Source organism: Bison bison, unplaced genomic scaffold (assembly GCF_000754665.1).
Source record: "Bison bison bison isolate TAMUID 2011002044 unplaced genomic scaffold, Bison_UMD1.0 scf7180017864308, whole genome shotgun sequence".
In the NCBI taxonomy this organism is placed as follows: domain Eukaryota; kingdom Metazoa; phylum Chordata; class Mammalia; order Artiodactyla; family Bovidae; genus Bison; species Bison bison.
The window spans coordinates 657,071-681,716 of NW_011494880.1; the positions used below are offsets into that span (position 1 = coordinate 657,071).

Genomic DNA, 24,646 nt, shown 5'->3' on the forward strand with positions numbered 1-24,646 from the left:
TTCATGGGAAATAGATGGGGAAACAGTGGAAATAGTGTCAGACTTTATTTTGGGGGGCTCCAAAATCACTACAGATGGTGACTGCAGCCATGAAATTGAAAGATGCTTACTCCTTGGGAGGAAAGTTATGACCAAGCTAGATAGCATATTCAAAAGCAGAGACATTACTTTGCCAACAAAGGTCTGTCTAGTCAAGGCTATGGTTTTTCCTGTGGTCATGTATGAATATGAGAGTTGGACTGTGAAGAAGGCTGAGTGCCGAAGAATTGATGCCTTTGAACTGTGGTGTTGGAGAAGACTCTTGAGAGTCCCTTGGACTGCAAGGAGATCCAACCAGTCCATTCTGAAGGAGATCAGCCCTGGGATTTCTTTGGAAGGAATGATGCTGAAGCTGAAACTCCAGTACTTTGGCCACCTCATGTGAAGAGTTGACTCATTGGAAAAGCCTCTGGTGCTGAGAGAGATTGGGGGCAAAAGGAGAAGGGGACGACAGAGGATGAGATGGCTGGATGGCATCACTGACTCAATGGATGTGAGTCTCAGTGAACTCCGGGAGCTGGTGATGGACAGGGAGTCCTGGCGTGCTGCGATTCATGGCATCGCAAAGAGTCAGACAGGACTAAGCGACTGATCTGATCTGATCTAGGGAATTGACATCCTGCTTCAAGCCACTGCCTGCTAAATTTCCCTGAGATCTGATTGACTACTATAAGCCATTGGCTCCTCTGAAAGTAATGCCTACTTGCCTTTGAAGTCAGTGCTCTGAGGGATTCTCTTCTGAGCACAGAATACCTAGGCCAAGGAGTCCAGGATTGGGCTCAAACCTTTCAGTCTTTGGGAACCACCTCTGCTAATTGGCCTACTTGGGGATATGAGTCTTGACTGTATTCCTTTTCCATCCTTCCTATCTATCTAATTGTAGTTCCTTCTTTATATCTTTAGGTGTAGATCTTTACAGCCTGTCTCTGCTTGTTCTCATCAATAATTACTCTGTAAATAGGGTCTATTTTAGTGTGCCTAAGGAAAAAGGTGAGCTGGGGTCTTTCTACTCTTCTGTCTGAGCCACACTGCCATTGTATTCTCTTATAATCTTTTTATCTCTATAAATCCATTAGTAATCTCCCTAGGATCTTTTTAATTTTAATTTTTTGCATCAACTCTCTTTTTTCTCTTTTCCAGTTAGCTAAATGTTTGATAATTTTGCTGACTTTTTTAAAGTACTGGCTTTTTATTTTTTTGATTTTCCTTGTTTTATTTTTAACCTATTTTTTTGTTTATCTCTGATTTAATAATCATTAATTCTTTGCTTTGGCTATGTTGATCCAGCTAGCCTTCTTTTTATAGTTCTTTAAAGTATAATCTTAGGTTGCTTGTTTTAGATCTTTCCTCTGTTTCAATGTAGTAACATAAAGCTATAAGGACTTCCCTGATGGCTCAATAGTAAAGAATCTGCCTGTCAATGCAGTAGATATGGGTTCAATCCTTGAATTGGGAAGATACCCTGGAGTAGGAAACAGCAACCCACTCCAGTATTCTTGCCTGAAAAATCCCACGAACAGAGGGACTTAGTGGGCTATAGTCCATGGGGTTCCAAAAGAGTCGAACACTACTTAATTACTAAAATTCAAATTCAATAATTAAAATTTTTTCTATGGCCTTGCTTTCTCACCATATATTTTTTGTCTCTTGTGTTTTCATTCATTTAAAAAGATATTTTCTAATTACTCTCATGCCTTATTCCTTGACCTATTGATCCAATAGCAGAAAATAGCTCCGCTTCTTTATAGATTAATCCTCTTTCTTTCACTGTTGTCATAATTTATATATTTATGCATTGTGTTCCTAATTACATAATTGTTTTTAAACATTTATATAATAAATTTTTGAGATTTTTAAAAGTTAGATATACAGCCAGAACTACAAAAATACTAACTTTTATAACTGAATTTACTGCACAATTTATTTCACATCACTACAGATCTTTATTTCTTCATACAGTTTTGTGTTACTGTTTAGCAGACTTTTATTACTACCAGAAAGTTTTCCTTTTGCATTTTTTACAGGGAAAATCTAGTGTTAATGATGTTCCTCAACTTTTGCTTTTCTGGGAATGTTCTAATTTGTACTTCAATTTTGAGGACATTTTCATCATATAAAATTCTGTTAACAATTTTGTCTTTCAACACTTTGAATTTAACAACTTACTGTCTTTCCAAGGTTTCTGATGAGAAATTGGCTGATCACTGTATTAAAGATACCATATATGTAATGTATTCTTTCTTCCTAGCTACTTTCAATATTTACTCATTATCTTTGGCTTTCAAGAAGTTGATTATAATATGTCTTAATGTAGGTTGCTTTGAGTTTATCCTACTGGAAATTCATTAAGCGTCTTGGAGGTATGGATTCATTCATGCTAACCTGCTTCAGTAATGTCTGAATCTTTGTGACCCAATAGACTATAGCCTGCCAAGCTCTTCTGTCCATGGGATTCTCCAGGCAAGACTACTGGAGCAGGTTTAGTGCCCTCCTCCAGGGGATCTTCCTGATCCAGGGATCGAGCTCACAGCTCTTAAGTCTCCTGCATTGGCAGGCAGGTTCTTTACCACTAGCACCATCTGGGAAGCTCCGTATAGATTCATACCTTTATTAAATTGGGGCTATTTTAAGCCATTATTTATTTTAGTATGCTATCTGCTGATTTCTCTCTTTCTGGAACTCCCACAGTATATATGCTAATTCACAGGATGGATCCTCACAACTTATAGACTTTGTTCATTTTTCTTCTTTTTTTTCTTTTTCTGTTCCTCAAACTTGATAATTTCAATTATTCTTTATTAACATTTGCCACCTCTTCTTAATATCCTTTACTTCTGTTAGGTCCATACAATTTCTGGCCTTTATTGAGCCCATCTTTGCATGAAATGTTCCCTTGGTATCTCTAATTTTCTTGAAGAGATCTCTAGTCTTTCCCATTCTATTGTTTTCCTCTATTTCTTTGCATTGATCACTGAGGAAGGCTTTCTTATCTCTTCTTGCTATTCTTTGGAACTCTGAATTCAAATGGGTGTATCTCTCCTTTTCTCCTTTACTTTTGGCTTCTTTTCTTTTCACAGCTATTTCTAAGGCCTCCTCAGACAGCCATTTTGCTTTTTTGCATTTATTTTTCTTGGGGATGGCCTTGCTCCCAGTCTCCTATACAATGTCACGAACCTCCATCCATTTTTCATCAGGCAGTCTGTCTATCAGATCTAGTCCCTTAAATCTATTTCACACTTCAATTGTATCAGTTCAATTCGGTTCAGTCGCTCACTCGTGTCCGACTCTTTGCGAATCCATGAATTGCAGCACGCCAGGCCTCCCTGTCCATCACCAACTCCCAGAGTTCATTCAGACTCACGTCCATCGAGTCAGTGATGCCATCAAATGTATAATCATTAGGAATTTGATTTAGGTCATACCTGAATGGTCTAGTGGTTTCCCATACTTTCTTTTTTTTTTTTTCTCCCCTCCCCTACTTTCTTCAAATTAAGTCTGAATTTGGCAATAAGGAGTTCATGATCTGAGCCACAGTCAGCTCTCAGTCTTGTTTTTGCTGACTGTATAGAGCTTCTCATTGGTGAAGGAAATGCCAACCCACCCCAGTATTCTTGCCTGGAGAATCCCAGGGACGGGGCAGCCTGGTGGGCTGCTGCCTATGGGGTTGCACAGAGTTGGACACAACTGAAGCGACTTTGCAGCAACAGCATAGAGCTTCTCCATATTTGGCTGCAAAGAATATAAGCAATCTGATTTCAGTGTTGACCATCTGGTGATGTCCATGTGCAGAGACTTCTCTGGTGTTGTTGGAAGAAGGTATTTGCTATGACCAGTGTGTTATCTTGGCAGAACTCTATTAGCTTTTGCCCTGCTTCATTCTGTACTCCAAGGCCAAATTTGCCTGTTAGTCCAGGTGCTTCTTGACTTCCTACTTTTGCATTCCAGTCCCCAGTTAACATTTGCATTCCAGACATCATGGATGTGAAGTCAAGTGGGCCTTGGAAAGCATCACTACTAACAAAGCTAGTGGAGGTGATGGAATTCCAGCGGAGCTATTTCAAATCCTGAAAGATGATGCTGTGAAAGTGCTGCACTCAGTATGCCAGCAAATTTGGAAAACTCAGCAGTGGCCACAGGACTGGAAAAGGTCAGTTTTCACTCCAATCCCTAAGAAAGGCAATGCCAACGAATGCTCAAACTACCACACAATTGCACTCATCTCACATGCTAGTAAAGTAATGCTCAAAATTCTCCAAGCCAGGCTTCAACAATACGTGGACCATGAACTTCCAGATGTTCAAGTTGGTTTTAGAAAAGACAGAGGAACCAGATATCAAATTGCCAACATCTGCTGGATCATGGAAAAAGGAAGAGAGTTCCAGAAAAATATCTATTTCTGCTTTGTTGACTATGCCAAAGCCTCTGACTGTGTGGATCACAATAAACTGTGGAAAATTCTTCAAGAGATGGGAATATCAGACCACCTGACCTGTCTCTTGAGACACCTGTATCCAGGTCAGGAAGGAACATTTAAACCTGGATACGGAACAACAGACTGGTTCCAAATAGGAAAAGGAGTATGTCAAGGCTGTATATTGTCACCCTGCTTATTTAACTTATACGCAGAGTACATCATGAGAAATGCTCAGCTGTATGAAGCCCAAGCTGGAGTCAAGATTCCTGGGAGAAATATCAATAATCTCAGATATGTAGATGACACCACCCTTATGGCAGAAAGTGAAGAACTAAAAAGCCTCTTGATGAAAGTAAAAGAGGAGAGAAAAAAGTTGGCTTAAAGCTCAACATTCAGAAAACTAAGATCATGGCATCTGGTCCCAGCACTTCATGGTAAATAGATGGAGAAACAGTGGAAACAGTGGCAGACTTTATTTTGGGGGGCTCCAAAATCACTGCAGATGGTGACTGCAGCCATGAAATTAAAAGACGCTTGCTCCCTGGAAGGAAAGTTATGACCAACCTAGACAGCAGATTAAAAAGCAGAGACATTATGTTGCCAACAAAGGTCCATCTAGTCAAAGCTATAGTGTTTCCAGTGGTCATGTATGGATGTAAGAATTGGACTATAAAGAAAGCTGAGCACTGAAGAATTGATGCTTTTGAACTGTGGTGTTGGAGAAGACTCTTGAGAGTCCCTTGGACTGCAAGGAGATCCAACCAGTCCATCCTAAAGGAAATCAGTCCTGAGTGTTCATTGGAAGGACTGATGTTGAAGCTGAAACTCCAGTACTTTGGCTACCTGATGCGAGGAGCAAACTCATTTGAAAAGACCGTGATGCTGGGAAAGATGAAGGCAGGAAGAGAAGGGGATAACAGAGGATGAGATGGTTGGATGGCATCACCAACTCAATGGACATGAGTTTGAGTAAACTCCAGGAGTTGGTGATGGACAGGGAGGCCTGGCGTGCTGCAGTCCATGGGGTCACAAAGAGTCGGACACAACTGAGCAACTGAACTGAACTGAGCTGAACATTTGCTGATGCTTTTTCTTCATGTCTGATTTAGACCCCCTTCCGTGGATTTTTCACTTTAGTTATTGTAACTGTTAGCTCTATAATTTCTTTTTGATTCTTTTAAAAAATAATTTCTTTCTCATTGCCAGTATTTCCTTTTGTCTCTGTATCATTTTCTTCTCTTTATCATTGTCTTCCTTTGTTTCTTTGTCCATCTTTAGGACGTTTTTAAAGTATTTGTTTCTAGTAATTCCAAAATCTATCATCCCTCAGAAATTGTTTTTATCAATTTATTTTATTCCTTTTTTCCCCTTCATTCCTTTGATTGGGCTATACTTTCATCTAACTTTCTATGTATTGTGATATTGGTTGAGATGTGTACACTGGATTTTTAAACACGATTCTAACTCTGGAAATCTGATTCGCCCCTTTGATAGGGTTTGCTTTGTATATTTGTTTGTTTGACTGTTGAAGCATTTTTCTTTGCCAGGAAATAGCCTAAGGTTAAAGCTTTAGGCCTTCTAGATATTTTATGAACCATTTTCATGGTTCATGGACCATGGACCTGCACATAGCTTTCTAAATTCCACTGTGTGAGGTTGTTTTTCGATGGCCTAATTCAGTGACTTGCTCCCAAGCAGACAAAAATGAGAAATTGAAAAAAATAAGCTTATCCTTTAAAGTTCCTGGAAATTGCATTTTCTAATGAAGGTTGAAATGACTGTGGCCAACTTTTGTGCCTCACCTCAATTATCACAGGCAGGAGTCAGCGATTAAATTGCAGACACACAGTATTTGGAGGTTAAAGTCTACTGCCTCTCATGGTGCCACAAATTACACCAGGAATACAGGCATGTTGGCTAATGTAAGGCTGGGTGATTTCCACCCAGCCTTTCCACTGTGAGTTGCAAGTACTTAGAGTCCAGAGTTCAAATATGATTACTTCAGATAGCTTTTGCTGGAACAATTTTGTTTATGCAGAGAGAGAGGTCTTGGTGCTTCAGATTCTGCCCTGGTTTAACCCCTAAGCATTGTATATTTTAATACAATTCAATATTCTTGTGAAGATCCTTTTTTACATTAAATATTTAGAAGGTACTGCTTCCACAAAACAATTTTTGAAAGTAATTTGGCTATGAATACAATAATTATTGTGAGCATTTGTAACTTAACATTACAGGTAATTCTCTGTTTTCACTAAAGCTAGGGGGGAAAATGTCTTTGGGAGTTTAAGAAGAACATTATTCAGTTATAACCTAGAACAGTATCAATAAAAAGTATAATTTAGGGTAACATCATAGAGTGAACTACATAAATCTTTATTGTTTTAATATTATTAAAGTCTTCAATTATGTAAATAGAAGAATCATTGCTTAGGAGTATTCCAAGAATCTATGCTGTTACTTCAAGGGTCAACCAGGTCCTGATTGACCCAAATCCATTAATTATAAGGAAATATAGTCCCAAGGCATCCTGTGAATCAAGACTATAATTTAAAATATTATAGTCTTTAAAATGTTTAAATAAATATTTTAAAATATTCAAAATAAATATCTAAAATAAATATTATTTTATTCTCAATCATGGCAGTTGTAACTTGTGTATATGCCTCATATTAAGATAAAACAATACAAACAACAAAATAATGTTAGATTACACGGAAAGTTTAAAATCTAGGCACAAAGTTTACTGGTTAACAGTAGTGAATGATTCAGTATTAGCTAATTGTTTAAAGAAAATTCTGCAATATGTTTTTCTGTTAGCAATGCCAGGATAGCAATTACATATGTTGCTTTCACAGTTAATACTTTTTTAATATCTCAGTTAAATTGACAATAACAGTACCAATAACTTATACATTTTAAAGCACAGTTTTTAATTAAAGAGTTTTTCCTAGATTCTAAAATATCTGCCCCTCCCTCAAAAAATATAAATATCTGACCTTTTGTGGAATTTGGGCAAGGGCTGATGCAATCATTTTAGAGTTTTCTTCTGTGAGGTTTTTGACCATTGATCCCAGAGTAAACACCACGACTCCATTTTTTCCAGAACTTTGAACAAACTCTTCAAACTCCTGTGAAGAAAACAGTCTTTGTTATGTGAGAGTTTAGAGTTATGAGTCACACACTTTTCTCAGTGTGCCTGAACTAAGAATGATTCTATTTTTTCATGTTAACCATTTCAGAGTACAGAATATGACCTGAAATCATTGGTTAATAGGCAAATTAAAAATGATTTAAATTGGAGGTTCCCTTTTAGCACATTAGAGATGTATGTGTGTATGTCTTTACAAATTATTGACTATATGTATCTTTTGCCATTGCTGAGCTCTTTACTTGTATCATTTGACTCTGATACATGGTAACTAAAGTAATATGTGTACATTTGCAGATGAGAAAGCTATTTCAGAAAGGTTAAGCAGTTTGTCCAAGGCTGTAGAGCTTCCCTGGTAGCTCAGCTGGTAAAGAATCCACCTCCATTGCAGGAGACCCCAGTTCCACTCTTGGGTGGGAAGATATGCTGGAGAAGGGATAGGCTACCCACTCCTGTATTCTTGAGCTTCTCTGGTGGCTCAGACTGTAAAGAATCTGCCTGCAATGTGGGAGGGCTGGGTTTGGTCCCTGAGTTGGTAAGATCCTCTGGAGAAGGTAACAGTTACTCACTCCAGTATTCTGGCCTGGAGAATTCCATGGACAGAGGAGCCTGGCAGGCTACAGTCCATGGGGTCCCAAAGAGTTAGACACAACTGAGTGACTTTCACTTTCACACAGCTGTAGGTGTTACAGCCAAATTTCTAAGTTACTTCAGCATGATCAAATATGCCATTTTACTTTGAATGTGATGCTGTATGTGTCTATTACTGTCATTCTCAGAGTATGCATTATAAGAACTTCTGCATTACTTGTCCAGTCAGGAAGTTATATAGCTACCTCATTTCTAAATGTGCTGTGGAACCTTCTACCAAGAGAAAAAATAGGCAATATAAAACAAAACTGAAATTTAGAAAACAGAACAAAGTAACTGTACCAAAGTGTGTCATTATGTTGACTGTGTTTCAGTAGAAAATGAAAGATAAATCTTATTAGCATCCATGGCTAAATATGAGGTGAAGCACCAGAACTACTTAAGAATCAAATGTTATTCATTTGGAGCATTGTGGAGAAGGTGCTAAAAGGTATTAAAGAGAACTGAATATAGTCATTGGCTTACTCATCATTTACCTTTGTACATGCACTAACTCTGAAACAGCCCACAAAAGTTATTATTGTGCATGAAAAGGTTCAAGTTTCACCAGGTTCTCCATCATATTCTTTTCTATTAGAGCCTCAATCCTCATGATTACTTTACTCTTCACCCTCTTTATGCCTCACTTTGCACATTTGCATTGACTCTTGTAGCTGTATATAATATGTTGATTTAGCATATAATATGTTGATTTAGTGTCCTTTGTTGTCTAATTTTTTAAATTAGGGATATTACTGAACCAACATTAGCAATACAAATTGTTCAAATAATTCAATGTTATGAAAATGCTTGCTACAATGAAGAATCCTACTGACATCATAGATTTAAGAATCTTTTGTTTTTCATATGTGTGAGAGCATGTCATTACGTGACTGCAGAGATGTGATTGTGCTTTTGTAGTGTCCCCAGGGCCCTAGTGTTCTCTGGTGGGTGGAGACAGGGAGATAGATTCACTGGAAAATCTACAAAGCCCTTACACTTCCTGGACACCCTGCAAAAAATAACAGATTGATCCTTGATGCCACATTATTGATAAATAAATACTTAAATACACACATTACACATACATACACATACACATTAAACATTACACATACATATGTGTTATTGGTCAATACTAAGACAATAGAAGAATTCTTCATATTTTTGAGCTACTAAATATATCTAATATGTTTATAAGCAAGCCTCACACTATTCCAACATTTGATTTCTAGGATTTTAGAACTGAATGTTTACAAGGCATAGATCTTTTATTAAAAATTATGGAGAAAAAAAAACAAACTCAGAATACTTAAAGGATTACTTTCTAAGCTGAAAAAATGGCTTACGACAAGGTAGAATGGATATCCAACATCATCTATCTTTTCAAAATATTGAACATTGTGCTTTAAGATTTTGCTGTGAATGTAAATGTCTCTAAAAATAGTTTATTAATTTAAAAAACTTCATAAATACTTAGTTGACCTGTCTCCAGTGATTAAAACAGTGTGTTTAATAGCTGCTTGCTAGATACTGCATTGTACCTCATTCAGCATATACAAACATGAATTGACCACTTTCCCTCAAAATTGCTCCTTTCTTCTTCTTCACTTAGTAAATGACAATATTCTCTACTAAATTCCCACACAAAATAGTAAATATGAAGGATGACATATACAAGAAATAAAAAGCTAAGGATTAATTCTGAAATTGTCACTCTTAACTGCCACCTCCAGCCTATCTGAAAATCTTACCGACTTTCTTTGTAGATATTCTCCGAATCTTTCCACTTATGCTCAAAATTATTATCATATCACATTTGGATTTCTATAAAGTCTTTCTGAAACTACTGCATCTATTTCTTAGCCCATTCCATCTCAGCCCATTTAAATCATACTCCATTCCAAATAATTCAATAACCAAACTATATGAAGTGGTAAGCTGTATCACCTTATTGCTTAAAACTTGTACATTGATTTGTCATTGATATTAAATTTGAGGTGAAGAATACTTGTACTGTGCTGTGCTTAGCTGCTCAGTCATGTCTGATTCTTTGTGACCCCATGAACTGTAGCCCACCAGGCTCCTCTAATCCATGGGGATTTTCCAGACAAGAATTGAGATGGGTTGCCATGCCCTCCTCCAGGGGATCTTCCCTACCCAGGGATCGAACCCAGGTCTCCTCCACTCCAGGCGGATTCTTTACCTTCTGAGCCATCAGGGAAGCCCAAAGATTACTTAGTATTGCTCATTTGCTTTTTTCATAACTTATCCTATGGTCATCTTTCCAGGCTAATTTCTTTCCTCTATTTAAACTAAACAAATGATTACTGTATGTTCTGCCAGGATTTTGGGTGAGCCATCACACCTCTATTTGATCTTTTCTCAAAGTACCTTAATTTCTCTACTACGTCCATTTCTTAGACTAGGTTATGCTGAATAACTTGCAACTCAAAAATCTCAGTGTCTTGGGGTTTCCCTGCTGTCCCAGCGATGAAGACTCTGCTTTCCAAGGCAGTGGGTACCTGTGCAATCTAGGTCAGGGAACTAAGATCCCACATGCTGCAGCAGCATGGCCAAAAGTAAATACATAAATAAGAGGCTCAAGTATCTTAGTATCCTAAAGCAATGGCTTCTTTCTTTTACCATATATCCATCTATTATTACATGTATTTTTAATCAGGATTCAGATTGACACATGCCATTCACATCACAAAGGGAAAGAGAACTCTGGAGTAAGTGCATCTGACAATTAAGAGTTGGACATGGAAGTTATACATGCCTCTTCAGCTCATACTCATTGCCCAGAGAATATTGGACAATTTCACTAAACTTAGGGGCTGGGAATTTTATTTTAGCTAAACATCTGGCATATTTGATTAGCATCAGTAATGATTACTATGATAATGTAGAAAATATGGTAGCATGAAAGTCTAATGTGGATAAGTCCCTTTAATTCTTGTGTCTAGGTTTTCAGTTTGAATATCAAGTACTAGAAATAATAAACTACAAATCATTTCAGGAGGTAAATACTGAGAGAGGCAAAAAGAAACACATTTAATTACCTTAGGCAAGGGTTTTGCAGGCTTGCAGTGCAGTCCTCCAACAAATTCAAAGTTAGGTAAGAAAGGGTGAGGAAATTCAAAATCCCAGTTAGTTCGAATCAACCACATTTCAGCTTTTCCCATAATCTCACATAATTTGGTAGATTTTCCTGAACAAAAATGAAAGATGATAGAGGGAAAAACATTTGATATGCTAGGTGGGACATGTTTTACCATCAAATTTCCTGTGAAGAATTTTTAAAGAACCAATATTAGTTCTATGCAACCCAAGAGAAATCAATAGGCTTTTCCTCCTCCACGAGTACAAAATACTGAGACTAGGAAGAATCAAACACAGAAATAAGGATGGAATAACCAAAGATCTTCTGCTTTATCTCTACCAACAAAATCTTTCAGCTTGAGCTATACCTGAGCCCTACTCCATGCTCAGAATCAGCATGTGCTCTTAGCAATGAAGAAGAAACTCAGCCAGTGATCCTCAGCCTACTGTGGTACAGTCTCCTCCTCTTCTGGAATTCCAATTTATCTCATTCTCATTGCTCCAAAAGCTTCTTATAGCTTTAAAAATAAGCAGCTTTTTAAATTGAACCATTGTTTTCTTTTCTGGTATTGGAAATGTCCTGTTACTACTAAGTACATCCTATCCAGAATGGAAATCTTATAATAAAAATCTTAAAGTAATTATCTCCTTTACAAAATTAGTTTCACAAAACTTTGTCCTCTTTGGTGAAGATAGAGCACTGCATCATAATGTGGTGGCAAAATATTTGCTATTTTGACCTACTTCCTTACAAAAGTGTCCCCTTTCAAAAGAAGTGGAAAGCATGTAAATATTAACATAATAGCAGCTCAAATTAGTGACTCTGAATTAAATCACGTTCCTTAGTTTGGAGCAAAAGTTTCATTTCTGAATTTATATAATTACTGTGGTATAAGGAACCTTATTCAGAGTGTAAGTGTTCTTTTGAAATATGTACTCCACATAACCAATAAAAAGAAACTATAGCTATCTGGATTCTCACCACATGATTTTTTAAAAAAATATTTTCCTTGATATTCTAAGAGTGCTGAAGTTTTGATTTAAAAATATGAGGGATTTTTGAATTGTCAGGGAAACCTATCTGCTTAAAACATCACAAGCAAATCTCAGTAATTTAGGGGTCTGATTCTGGTAAGGTCCAAGGTATTCAAATTCCAGTTTCAGATCTAGTATAGACCTCATATTTGAGCCTTAGGTGTCAGCTATGGGTATAATTTTATTTTCTTTCTGAAATGTTTTGCTCCTCTACTCTTTTAATGACAATTTTATTGACATACAATTTACACCATACAATTCTTCCTTTTAAATACACTGTGTGGTCTTTTATGCTACCTTCTTTTATTTAGCAAGTTTTCAAGATTGATTCCTAAGGTCATATGTATCAGTACTTCAAGACTTTTTATTTCTGAATAATACTTTTGTACAGATATACTTCACTTTTTTAATCCATTCAGTAATTGTCAAATATTTGTGTTGTTTTCATATTTGGCTCTATGAATAATGTGGTTATGAGCATTAAGGTATGTAGTTTGTGTGGATAAATGCATTCATTTTTCTTTGTTATAAGCCTATGAGTAGAATTATGGGGTCATATCATTGATTTGCCTTCTTTTGTTATCCAAATAATACCTTCTTTAGTTAAAATCTGCACTCTTTTGTTATTAATCCAATGTGCTTCAAGCATCTTATTGAAAGGAAGACAATATTGTACAAAAACTATAATTGATCTGAATAAAGACTGTGAGCCAATATCTCAAATTTGGAAAACCATTTCCCAAAGTTCCAAAGCAATAACACTTTTTGTATTATGATGAGGCATTTGTTGGATACTGGACAATTCAAAGATTATTTATATCAGCAGATGAATGGATAAGAAAGCTGTGGTACATATACACAATGGAGTATTACTCAGCCATTAAAAAGAATACATTTGAATCAGTTCTAATGAAATGGATGAAACTGGAACCTATTATACAGAGTGAAGTAAGCCAGAAAGAAAAACACCAATACAGTATACTAACGCATATGTATGGAATTTAGAAAGATGGTAACAATAACCCTGTGTACGAGACAGAAAAAGAGACACTGATGTATAGATCAGTCTTATGGACTCTGTGGGAGAGGGAGAGGGTGGGGAGATTTGGGAGAATGGCATTGAAACATGTATAATATCATGTATGAAACGAGTCACTAGTCCAGGTTCAATGCACAATACTGGATGCTTGGGGCTGGTGCACTGGGACGACCCAGAGGGAGGGTATGGAAAGGGAGGAGGGAGGAGGGTTCAGGATGGGGAACACAGGTATACCTGTGGCGGATTCATTTCGATATTTGGCAAAACTAATACAATATTGTAAAGTTTAAAAATAAAATAAAACTAAAAAAAAAAGAAAGAAAAATGTATCTACATTCTATATTGCTATTTGTTAGTGATTTACTGCAGATTTTTGTTTTTAGATTGAAGTTAAATGTTAACTTGCATATTTCTATTTAGTAGAAAAAATCATCTCTTAAATTATGATCTTATTGCCTTATTAGACATTGACTATTTTTGTATCTAACCTAATAGTATTATCCTAACATTCTTTTTCCTCCAGAACTGTTTATAAATAGTTCCTCAAAATATTTTGAAGCAGATGCCATCTTACCTGTTTCCTCATCAATTATTAGAACATATTCATACATAATAAAGTTAATAATTACATAAATTCTGTTATATTTTAAATTTGAAAAAATATACTTGGAATTCATTATACAATGGAGATTATAAATTTATCCTGAATGGCAGGCTATATCTAATAGTATTTTTAAACTTATAAGTAAAAGAAATGTTTTCCTTTTATTTTATGACTTTATTCTTTTTTTTTTTTTTTCAGATTATTGATATATTCCCCAAAGAATATTTCAGGTGCCAAGAGCTAGGAAAGAATCAGAGACAAGAGTTATGTCCTGTCACTAACTTCACACTAAAATATGTTCCTAAGCTGAGTATCAAACTGCTGGAACTAGGAGTAAACAAAAATCTTAGATCTAGCTGTAGGTCAGTCACTTCTTGATCCACGGTTCAGAAAATGTTACCGGGATGAGATGTCAATGACCTTTTCTCAGTTTTGCCTTTTGTACCTTGTACTTTGGACATAGGTGAGTGATGGCTGCAACAGTTTCTGCCTATGTTTAGGGTCAAGTCTAGAGAAATAAACACCTGTTTCTGTCACAAAATGCCTAGAAACTGTCTCAATGTTACATGTCCACCTGGATTAAGTCTTATGCCTTGTTGAACACACAGCATATCCCTGGGCAAAATACTTCATTAGAAACACTCACATTGTTTCTGAATTGTTGAAGAAATGATTTCTCATAGAAATTTAAATGTGCTAAAAATAAGGAAAATGAAAAGATCTATATAAAACAAAAGATTACAACTATAAAGGAAAATTTTTAAATTTAGTAATAAACTAATCTTTCAGTAATGACACATTATTAGAGATATTTCTGTCCAAAATAGTAAAAAAAAAAAAAAAAAAGCAACTTTAAAATGTATATAAAACTAAAACTGACTCCTAAAAGCCAAAGCAACCTGAAGACATAACATTTCTGATTTCAGGCAATATTGTAAGCTATAGTGATCACAGCCATATGGTATAGGCATAAAAACAGGCACATGAACCAGTGGAACAGAATCAAAAGCCACAAAATAAGCCCATACATATATGATCAACTAATATTTCACAAGGGAGCCAAAATATTCAAATAAAAAAGATCATCTTTTAAATAATCCTATTTAATAAATAATAAATAATCCTGGAAAAAAAGAAAAAGGGTATTCAAATGAAAAGAATGAAACTAGACTGCAATCTTACTCCACTACAAAATTAACTGGAAATGGATTAAAGATTTCAATGTAAGATCTGAAACCATAGAGTTCCTAGAAGAAAACATGGCAGAAACTTTTCTTGATATGAGTCTTGGCAGTGATTTTTTAAACATGATACCAAAAGCATAAGCAACAAAATTAAAAATAAGCAAATGGGACTGCTTCAAACTAGAAGACTATGAACAGCAAAATAAATGATCAACAAAATGGAAAGGCAACCTATAAAATTAGGGACAATATTTTCAAACCATGTATCTGATACAGGATTGGCATTCAAAATGTCTAAAGAACTTATAAAACTCAGTACAAAAATAAAAAAACAAATAATTTAACATAAAAATGAGCATGTGTGCATGCATGCTAAGTCACTTCAATCGTGTCCGACTCTTTGTGATCCCATGGACTGTGCAGCCCACCAGGTTCCTCTGTCCATGGGATTCTCCAGGCAAGAATACTGGAGTGGGTTGCCATGCCCTTCTCTAGTGAAAATGAGCAAAGGACCTGAATAGACATTTTTCCAAAGAAGATATCAAACAGCTAACAAGTACATAAATGGGTGCTCCCCACCGCTAATCAGGGAAATGTAAATTAAAGTCACAATGAGATATAACCTCATGCCTGTTTATATGGCTATCATGAAAAGACAGGCGATAACTAATGCTGGTGAGGATATGGAGAGAAGGAAGCCCTGGTGCACTGTTGATAGGAATGTAAACTGGTGCAATAATCTAGAAAACAGTATGTAGGTCCATCAAAAAATAACATTGTAAAACTACTACCACCTCCCATGTTCACTGCAGTGCTGTAGCATTGTTTAAGGTAGCCAAAATATGGAAAAACTCTAAATGTTTTTCTATGAGTGAATGGATAAAGAAAATATAATTATATATACCATGAAATAGTATTGCTACTGCTAAGTCGCTTCAGTCGTGTGTGACTCTGTGCGACCCCATAGACGGCAGCCCACCAGGCTTCCCGTCCCTGGGATTCTCCAGGCAAGAACACTGGAGTGGGTTGCCATTTCCTTCTCCAATGCATGAAAGTGAAAAGTGAAAGTGAAGTCGCTCAGTCGTGTCCGACTCTAGCGACCCCATGGACTGCAGCCTACCAGGCGCCTCTGTCCATGGGATTTTCTAAGCAAAAGTACTGGAGTGGGGTGCCATTGCCTTCTCCGTGAAATAGTATTAAGTTATAAGAAAAAAAAACAACGACAACCTGTCATTTGCCTCAGTATGGATGGAACTTGAGGAAATCATGGTAAGAGAAGTCAGAGAGGTAAAGACAAAAACTATGTGAAATCACTTAAATGTGGAATATTAAAACACACACACACACACACACAAAACAAAAAAGAAAATGAACTTATAGCAGCTGAGAACAGATTGTTGGTTGCCAAATGCCAGGATTGGAAAGTGGGTACAATAGGTAGGTGAAGGTGGTGAAAGCGTACAAGCTTTCACTTGTAAAATAAGTAAGTCCTGAGGATATGATGTACAACATGTTGACTATATTTAGCAGTACTGTATTGTATATATGAAATGAGTTAAGGGAGTAGATCTTAAAAGTTCTCATCTCAAAATTAAAAAGTTGTAACTATGTGAGGTGATGACCATTAACTAGAGATCTTGTGGTGATCACTTCACAATATGTATAAATACAAAATAATTACATTATATGCCTGTGATTAAAAAAAAGTGAATTTAAAGCAGGGCAAAAAAAAAGCAACATAAATTTTTCTCTGCCATTTGAGCCACTCACCACCCTCCTCTTTAGCGTATATTGCATATCTATATGCAAGGGCTGTGTGGAACTCCTGCCGCAGAGTCCAGGTGGGAGGGCAGGTGGGCCTAGGATGGGGGCAGTTGGTGGCCTCAGAGTGGAGAGGGGAGAGCGGTGGAGAGTACTGGAAGCAGAGACCTTGGCCACTGATTGAGGTGTGGGCTGCTTGAGAGGGCTCAGGGGTCCGGGGAAGACAGTGGTGCCTTGAGCACAGGCGGGGGAGGCTGGGAGACTGGCTCCCACTCCCAGGGCGAGTGCTTTGTGGACCCAGTACAAACAGCGCTGAGCGCCCTGCTGCTCCTTGGCAGGCCGTCAGTCAGGACTTGCATGTTGATGGTACGCTTAGGCTTATTATTATCAGTCATCGAGCTCTCAGATCTACCTCACCTATTGAGATTAGACAAGTTAGACTTACAAACTGCCCAAAGGACAGCAACCACGATTCCTGTTTTTATTCTGATCCTACACATTCTTTTCCCCCAACTTTTTAAATCTGGAAACTTTCAAACTACAGAAGAGTTGAAAGAATATTAGAGGGAGCACCAGCCTTCACCCCCATACATCAACTGTTAAAACTGTACTTATGCTTTGCCTCCATCTCATCTCCATATACGGAGAAGGCAATGACACCCCACTCCAGTACTCTTGCCTGGAAAATCCCATGGACAGAGGAGCCTGGTAGGCTGCAGTCCATGGGGTCGCTGAGGGTCGGACATGACTGAGCAACTTCACTTTCACTTTTCACTTTCATGCATTGGGAAGGAAATGGCAACCCACTCCAGTGTTCTTGCCTGGAGAATCCCAGGGACATGGGAGCCTGGTGGGCTGCCGTCTATGGGGTCACACAGAGTCGGACATGACTGAAGCGATTTGGCCGAAGCAGCAGCATATCTATATTCCACATTAATTAGGTTTCCTTAGAAGACACAGGAATACCAACTCATCAAACAAACAAACGAACAAAACAATTTCCTTTTGCTAGCAAGGTAACTCTTTAGGAGAAAACATTTCTTCCTTAATCCTATAAGGTGTCACAGTGACCCACCACTCGCTTTGGCCTATGTAAGTTGCCGGCATTACTCTGATACATAAACTTTTGATGTATAACCCTCTATCTCAAAAACTCATATAACTGTGTTTTGATTTCTAATGGGAGGACTTATTTCAGAACTTTCTAAAAAACTGCCTCCCAGGTTATAATCTTAAGGTTGGCTCAATTACAATTTTCAATTTTTTCTACAGATTCACAATATTTTGTTGACACCTAAAATTAATACAAAGTAACATGTCAATTATATCTTAAAAAATCTAACTTAGTAATGCAAGCAGAACATGGCTGATAGGGCCCACATGGGGTCTCATTGATAAGATGGCTTGTTATTTGTGGTGTAGCTGTTAAACCATCAACCCCCATAACAGAGACCTGAGAGACCTTGGTTTTTCCAGAGTAGGCAGGTATAGCAGAGTAAGTGGCCCATGTCAATGAGAAAGGAGATCAGCTTACCTGCCACTGTAAGAGTTACCCTGGACTCCGTAGAGGTGATGAGAGTTGGGGCCTGGGGCCCTGGGCACCTTCAGACTTCAGTGCCAAGTCTGAGGAGCCTGGGCAGAGCTGGGTCAGAGGACTCCTGCTCTGGACCAAGAGGGGATGTCTGGATCCCTGGAGGGGTATTTGGGCAGTCGACCTTCCAATGTCCCTTTATGCCACAGCTGGGACATGGACCTGGAGGGGCCTTGGCTTTAGGCATGAGCGGGCTCAGTGGCCTTCTTTGCCACATTTGAAGCAGGGCCCAGGTGGCTTCCTTTCTTTGTTGGTTGATGGAGGCTTGGAGCCATGTAGGGCAGTGGCTAAAAAGGTGGTATTTGGCCTGATCTGGTTGGGCTTTCTCTAGCTTTGCCTGTTCTTCCCAATTTTTGAAAAATCTTAAAGGCTAAATTTAAAAGGTCTCGAGGAGTCTGAAGGCTTTCTTCTGTCTTTTTAAGTTTCTTTCGGATATCTGGGAATGACTGGGAGATAAAATGGGTGTTAAGGACAATGGTGCCCTCTGCTGAAGTGGGTTCTAATTTTGCATATTTTTGTAGTGCTTCCATTAACCTGGATGGAAATTGTGCCAGGTCTTCATCTAGTCTTTGAGTTATTTCCTGCAGCTTATCAAAGCTGATGACTTTATGCCCTGCCTTTTGAAGGCCCACAGTAAGGCAGGTCTCCCTACCTGATAATCCCAGTTGGGATCATCTCGGGGGGACAGCCATTGCCCCTATGGGCTTAGTACCCTGTTTATCTCATCAGTATGCACCTGAGAGGCTTGCCATACTCCATACTCCTTCCTTCTCTTCTGGAAGAAGAGTGGAGGAAAGTATGATGTAAGTATCATGCTAGGTCAAGTCGTAAGACTGGGTAAAATCCTTGAATTCTTTTAGTAATTATCCAGGTCTGAGGAGAAGGAGCCAAGACGCTTTTCAATCTGAGACAGATAGGTGAGGGAGAATGGGACACGAACCTGAACAATGTCTTCTGCTCCAGCTACTTCAGGTAAAGGGAGGAGTGGAGTGGGGTCCTCTGGTGAAGTTTCCTGTTTTAAAGTTGTTCGGAGAGGGGATCTAGGGAGATTGGGGTAAAGCCTTGGAACCCTCAGGGCAGAGGGTGGGGCTTAGGTCTCAGGGTTTATCTCAGGCACAAGCAGGAGAGGGTTGTTGGGCGCCGTGGTGGCCGCGACCTACCCTTGAGAGGGAGGGAGTGAGGAGGGGGCGTAAGGTGGAGGTTGTGGAACAGGATCTGGAGCGGCTACGAGGGGATTGGGAGCTATCGGGGGGAGGCTGTGGTCGGAAAGGTGGAAGGAAGAAGAAGGAAAGTCTGAACAAGGATTGGGAGACATTGTTTAGGAGGATGTGGTTCAGAGTGGGCTAAGAGTATTTGAGAAATAGAAGGGGATTCACAGAGAGGGGGTCGAGAGCGAAGAGCAAAGAAAGCCTGAACATAAGGGATTTCTAACTACTTGCCATTGCGGCAGCATAAGTTATATAATCAAGAATTCCATTTTCTGACCACTGGGACCTGTTATCAAGTTGGTTTTGCAGCCAGACAGTTAGAATAGGAAGTAAGTCTGTTTGGTCTTATCTCCCCTTGGAAGCCCAAAGCTTTTAGGTTTCGGAGAAATCATCCCAGAGGAGTAGACTTTGAAGGCTGGGATTGAGAATTTCCCAATGCGGCCGAATAGGGAAGTTAAACAAGGGCGAGAGAAAGCGAGGAGACCTCGGACCGGAGAGCTTCCTCGTTCTCAGGACTTTCTTGGAGAATAATAATAGTCTGCTTTGAAATGGGCTTCCCCCATTTCAAAGTAGACGGGGCACAAGGCCGAGGGGCTGAGGGCCATGGGGATCCTCCCCTCCCGCCTATGGCTAGGACTTAGAAACGAGGCGAGAAAGAGAGGATCCAAGGGAATGGGATTTCATTCACCCTTGGATGGTGACCGATGGATGAAATGTGGGCTGGTGTGTGGATGTTAGTCCAGCAAGGCGAGTGGAGAGTCCCGTCCCAAAGCTCATCTCAGTTTCTTGGCAAGGTCCAAGGGAGGGGACCACCGGAGGTGGGCTTGTGAGAGGAGCCCACCCAGTTGCGGTGGATCTTCCCTCCCGGGTTTCGGCACCAAAATGTAAGGCAAGTGCAGAGAAAAAGAGAGTGAGCCGGGCAGTCAGACAAAAAAAGGGAAATTTATTAGAGGGAAAAAAGAGGGTGACTGGCTCTTAAGGAGAACCAGCGTTCTCCCTTTTGATGGAATCCTTCTTATACCTAACCAAAGAAAAATTCTCTAAAGGGATGGTCACATAGCTGGCGGTCTGGAATCTGGTGGTCTCACAGCTTTAGAAGATAGGTGCCAGTGAGATAACCGGATGTCATTTGGGCAATTTGGTCAGTCTCACAGATCACTGTGCTGTATTCTTTGTTTGTGAGGTCGACATAAGGATCCATCTTATCAATGAGACCCCATGTGGGCCCTATCAATGGCTTTCTCAAAGTATCTTCTGCAAAATCCTCCTTAACACAATTATATAAACTTTATTTAAAAAATAAGCATATCAGTTATGCAAAATGAAAGCATAAAAAGACTTGCTGAAACGGATAAAATCTTTGAGCTCAGGATCAAAGCTCAATAGTTCACTTCTAATCCAATTATGAATGGAACAGCAACAATAAAATACATTTAAAAGTCTAGTTAGAGAAAAACATTTCTTGTTTCTTTCTCTTTTGGAAGGCAAAGAGCAGATGAAACCCATGTATGTTTATTTTCCAGTTTTTTACTCATCACTTTACGAGCCTGGGAATCAGCAAACCAAGCCTTCAGAGGATGCAAACAGAAGGCCTGAGAAACAGCAGATTAATCAAAAAGAAAATGGAAGGTATAGTGCCCTATTCTAGGGGGTCTTCCTGACCCAGGAATCATCAAACCCCTGTCTCTTATGTTTCCTGCATTGGCAGACAGGTTCTTTACAGCTAGCACCACCTGGGAAACCTGCATATGAAAGGAGAAGTAAACAAGAGAGAAGTAGCCCAAGGTTATGGAACTTAAACACTGTCAGTTTTGGGTTTTGTAGATATCCTGAAAAAAAAAAAAAATTAGCAGCATTGAATAGGATTTATGGATAAATATAGAGAATATTTGTTCTCTGATAAATCTTTAGTACTCAATAATCTAAAACAAAACAAAAAAGGAAAAGTTTAAGAAAAGAATAAAGAAAGATAAAGAATTGTTATTATGTTGTTACTCAAAACAGTTAAGAAATATGAGCCTGGAAAAGCTTTTTTAAGTTTTCATACAGTCAGATAAACATTTACATTTTCCATATGAAATAAGAATCATTATTACATGCAAATATCTCTTACCTAAAACCTTGCTGTAATATTCATCCCATTCTGGAAATACAAAATATGAATACATCAGGTCATTTATTGTATACGATAACCAGTTCTCCAGCCTCTGTATAAAAGTCATGCTGTCTGTCAGTCCTGATATGGTGCCAGGAACATATGAAGAAGGCATAGGAAGCCCAGCACACAATCTCTCAAAGACATTCCCATAGGAAAACCGAAAGGAGTATATAAATGGAATGTTGAGAAGCTCAGCCACTAACTCCCCACAGAAGCTTAAAGGGTCAGCAATACAGATATCAAACTTAGCTGCCTGAAGCCTGGTGAGCAACTCCTTGTTTGTGACAACACTGTCACAAATGCTTCTGGTTGTTGCTAAAAACTCTTTCAACATTTTTGTCAGTCGTACTTGCCTCTCCCACCATGAAACTTTCGGCAGTTCAAAAGAAAGTGTGTAGAGATTAGCATTGAATTCTTCCATGAAACTTTCTTTACTTATTGGACTTTCAAGGATCTCCACGTTAAAGGGAATCTGGGTATGATCAAGCAGAGAACTTGTTGAAGGTATGAGGACAGTTATCTCATGCCCACCAAGGTGGAGTTCATCCAGAATAATCTTTAAATTAATCCAGTGACTGAAATCCATGGGCCATACAAGTATCTTTCCGGTCCTTCCAGAGTTAAAGAACCATAGATGCAGCATGAAAAGGACATAGAAGCCTTTCACAGTCTTCATAATCAACTCACTGAAACTAAATCTGGGCTTGGACGAAGTGCATGAAACTCAAAATCCAAACATCTCTCCTTGACTCTCCCAATCAATTTATACTAGGTAGGATTGAACTTTGATTTATGTACTTTGTATTAAAGATTAAAACAAAATGAAACTGCCTTGATGGGAAAAAAAAAAAGAAACAGTCAATAATGTCAATAAAATAATTAAGGGAAAAAGAGAAACACCTCAGAGTGAGTTTCCAAACTTCTTTTATGAGCTTCCTTGGTGGTTCATATGGTAGAGAATCTGCACTCAATGCAGGAGACCTGGATTCAATCCCAGGGTCAGGAAGAAATAGCTACAGAAAAAACAAAACAAACAAAAAACTTCAGAATGAGATTTTCAAAACTTCTTTTCATGGATATCAAAAACAGAGGACATGAAGTTAGACATCAATTCATAGTAATTTCTAAATAATGTTAAGAAAGTTCATCATCATTTGATGAATATTCAATTAAGACTAGATTTTTTGGATCTTTTCCTCTGATTTGATTTGAATGTTCATTGAACAGAATGGTCTCTCTAATATTTCTTTTACTGATGGCAGATTCTTTATCCACTGAACCACCAATATTTGTCTATAATTTTATACACACTCATATTTTGATTGTCTGGAAACTAATTATCTCTTATTATTTAAGAAGGAATTTATTTTCAAGTAAAATATTTTAGGTCACATATTTTGTCTTTCAGAACTTTGAACAAATCAAACAACTCTTTCCTGGCCTGCCAAGTCTCCACTGTTGGACACTCAGTTGTGTCCAGCTCTTTGCAACCCCATGGACTACAGCACGCCAAGCTTCACCATCCTTCACCATCTCCCAGAGCTTGCTCAAACCCATGTCCATAGAGTCGGTGATCCCATCCAACCATCTCATCCTCTGTCATCCCCTTCTCCTGCTGCACTCAACCTTTCCCAGCATCAGGGTCTTTTCAAATGAGTCAGCTCTTTGCATCAGGTGGCCAAAGTACTGGAGTTTCAGCTTCAACATAAGTCCATCCAATGAACATACAGAATTGATTTCCTTTAGGATGAACTGGTTGGATCTCCTTGCAGTCCAAGGGACTCTCAGGAGTCTTCTACGACACCACAGTTCAAAAGCATCAATTCCAGGGCTCAGCTTTCTTTATAGTCCAACTCTAACATCCACACATGACTACTGGAAAAACGATAGCCTTGACTATATGGACACTTGTTAGCAAGGTAATATCTCTGCTTTTTAATATGCTGTCTAGGTTGGTCATAACTTTCCTTCCAGGGAGCAAATGTCTTTTAATTTCATGGCTGCATTCACCATCTGCAGTGATTTGGGAGCCCCCCAAAGTAAAGTCTGCTACTGTTTCCAGTGTTTCCCCATCTATTTCCCATGAAGTGATAGGACTGGATGCCATGATCTTAGTTTTTGAATGCCAAGCTTTAAGCCAACTTTTTCACTCTCCTCTATCACTTTCATCAAGAGGCTCTTTAGCTCTTCTTCACCTTCTGGAATAAGGGTGGTGTCATCTGCATATCTGCTGCTGCTACTGCTGCTAAGTCACTTCAGTCATGTCCGACTCTGTGAGACCCTATAAATGGCAGCCCACCAGGATCCACGTCCCTGGGATTCTCCAGGCAAGAACACTGGAGTGGGTTGCCATTTCCTTCTCCAATGAATGAAAGTGAAAAGTGAACATGAAGTCTCTCAGTCATGTCCGACTCTTTGCGACCCCATGGACTGCAGCCCACCAGGCTCCTCTGTCCATGGGATCTTCCAGTCAAGAGTACTGGAGTGGATTGCCATTGCCTTCTCCGCTGCATATCTGAGGTTACTGATATTTCTTCCAGCAATCTTGATTCCAGCTTGGGTTTCTTAAAACCCAGCGTTTCTCATGATGTATTCTGCATATAAATTAAATAAGCAGGGTGACAATATACAGCCTTGATGTACTCCTTTTCTATTTGGAACCAGTCTGTTGTTCCATGTCCAGTTCTAACTGTTGCTTCCTGACCTGCATATAGGTTTCTCAAGAGG

The 24,646-nt window shown here is 38.6% G+C and overlaps 1 protein-coding gene across 1 annotated transcript in view; it reads right to left on the bottom strand.

Moving 5' to 3' along the window:
• LOC104997409 (UDP-glucuronosyltransferase 2C1-like) overlaps positions 1-22,669 on the bottom strand; it is a 39,130-nt gene extending 16,461 nt beyond the window's left edge. Inside the window, exons 1-3 of the mRNA XM_010852125.1 lie at positions 21,875-22,669; positions 11,300-11,448; positions 7,453-7,584 (exon numbers count right to left, since the gene is read on the bottom strand). Coding sequence (XP_010850427.1) covers positions 7,453-7,584; positions 11,300-11,448; positions 21,875-22,595 — 1,002 coding nt within the window. The 5' untranslated portion in view covers positions 22,596-22,669. The remainder of the gene's footprint in view (positions 1-7,452; positions 7,585-11,299; positions 11,449-21,874) is intronic.
• Between the last annotated feature and the right edge of the window lie 1,977 nt (positions 22,670-24,646).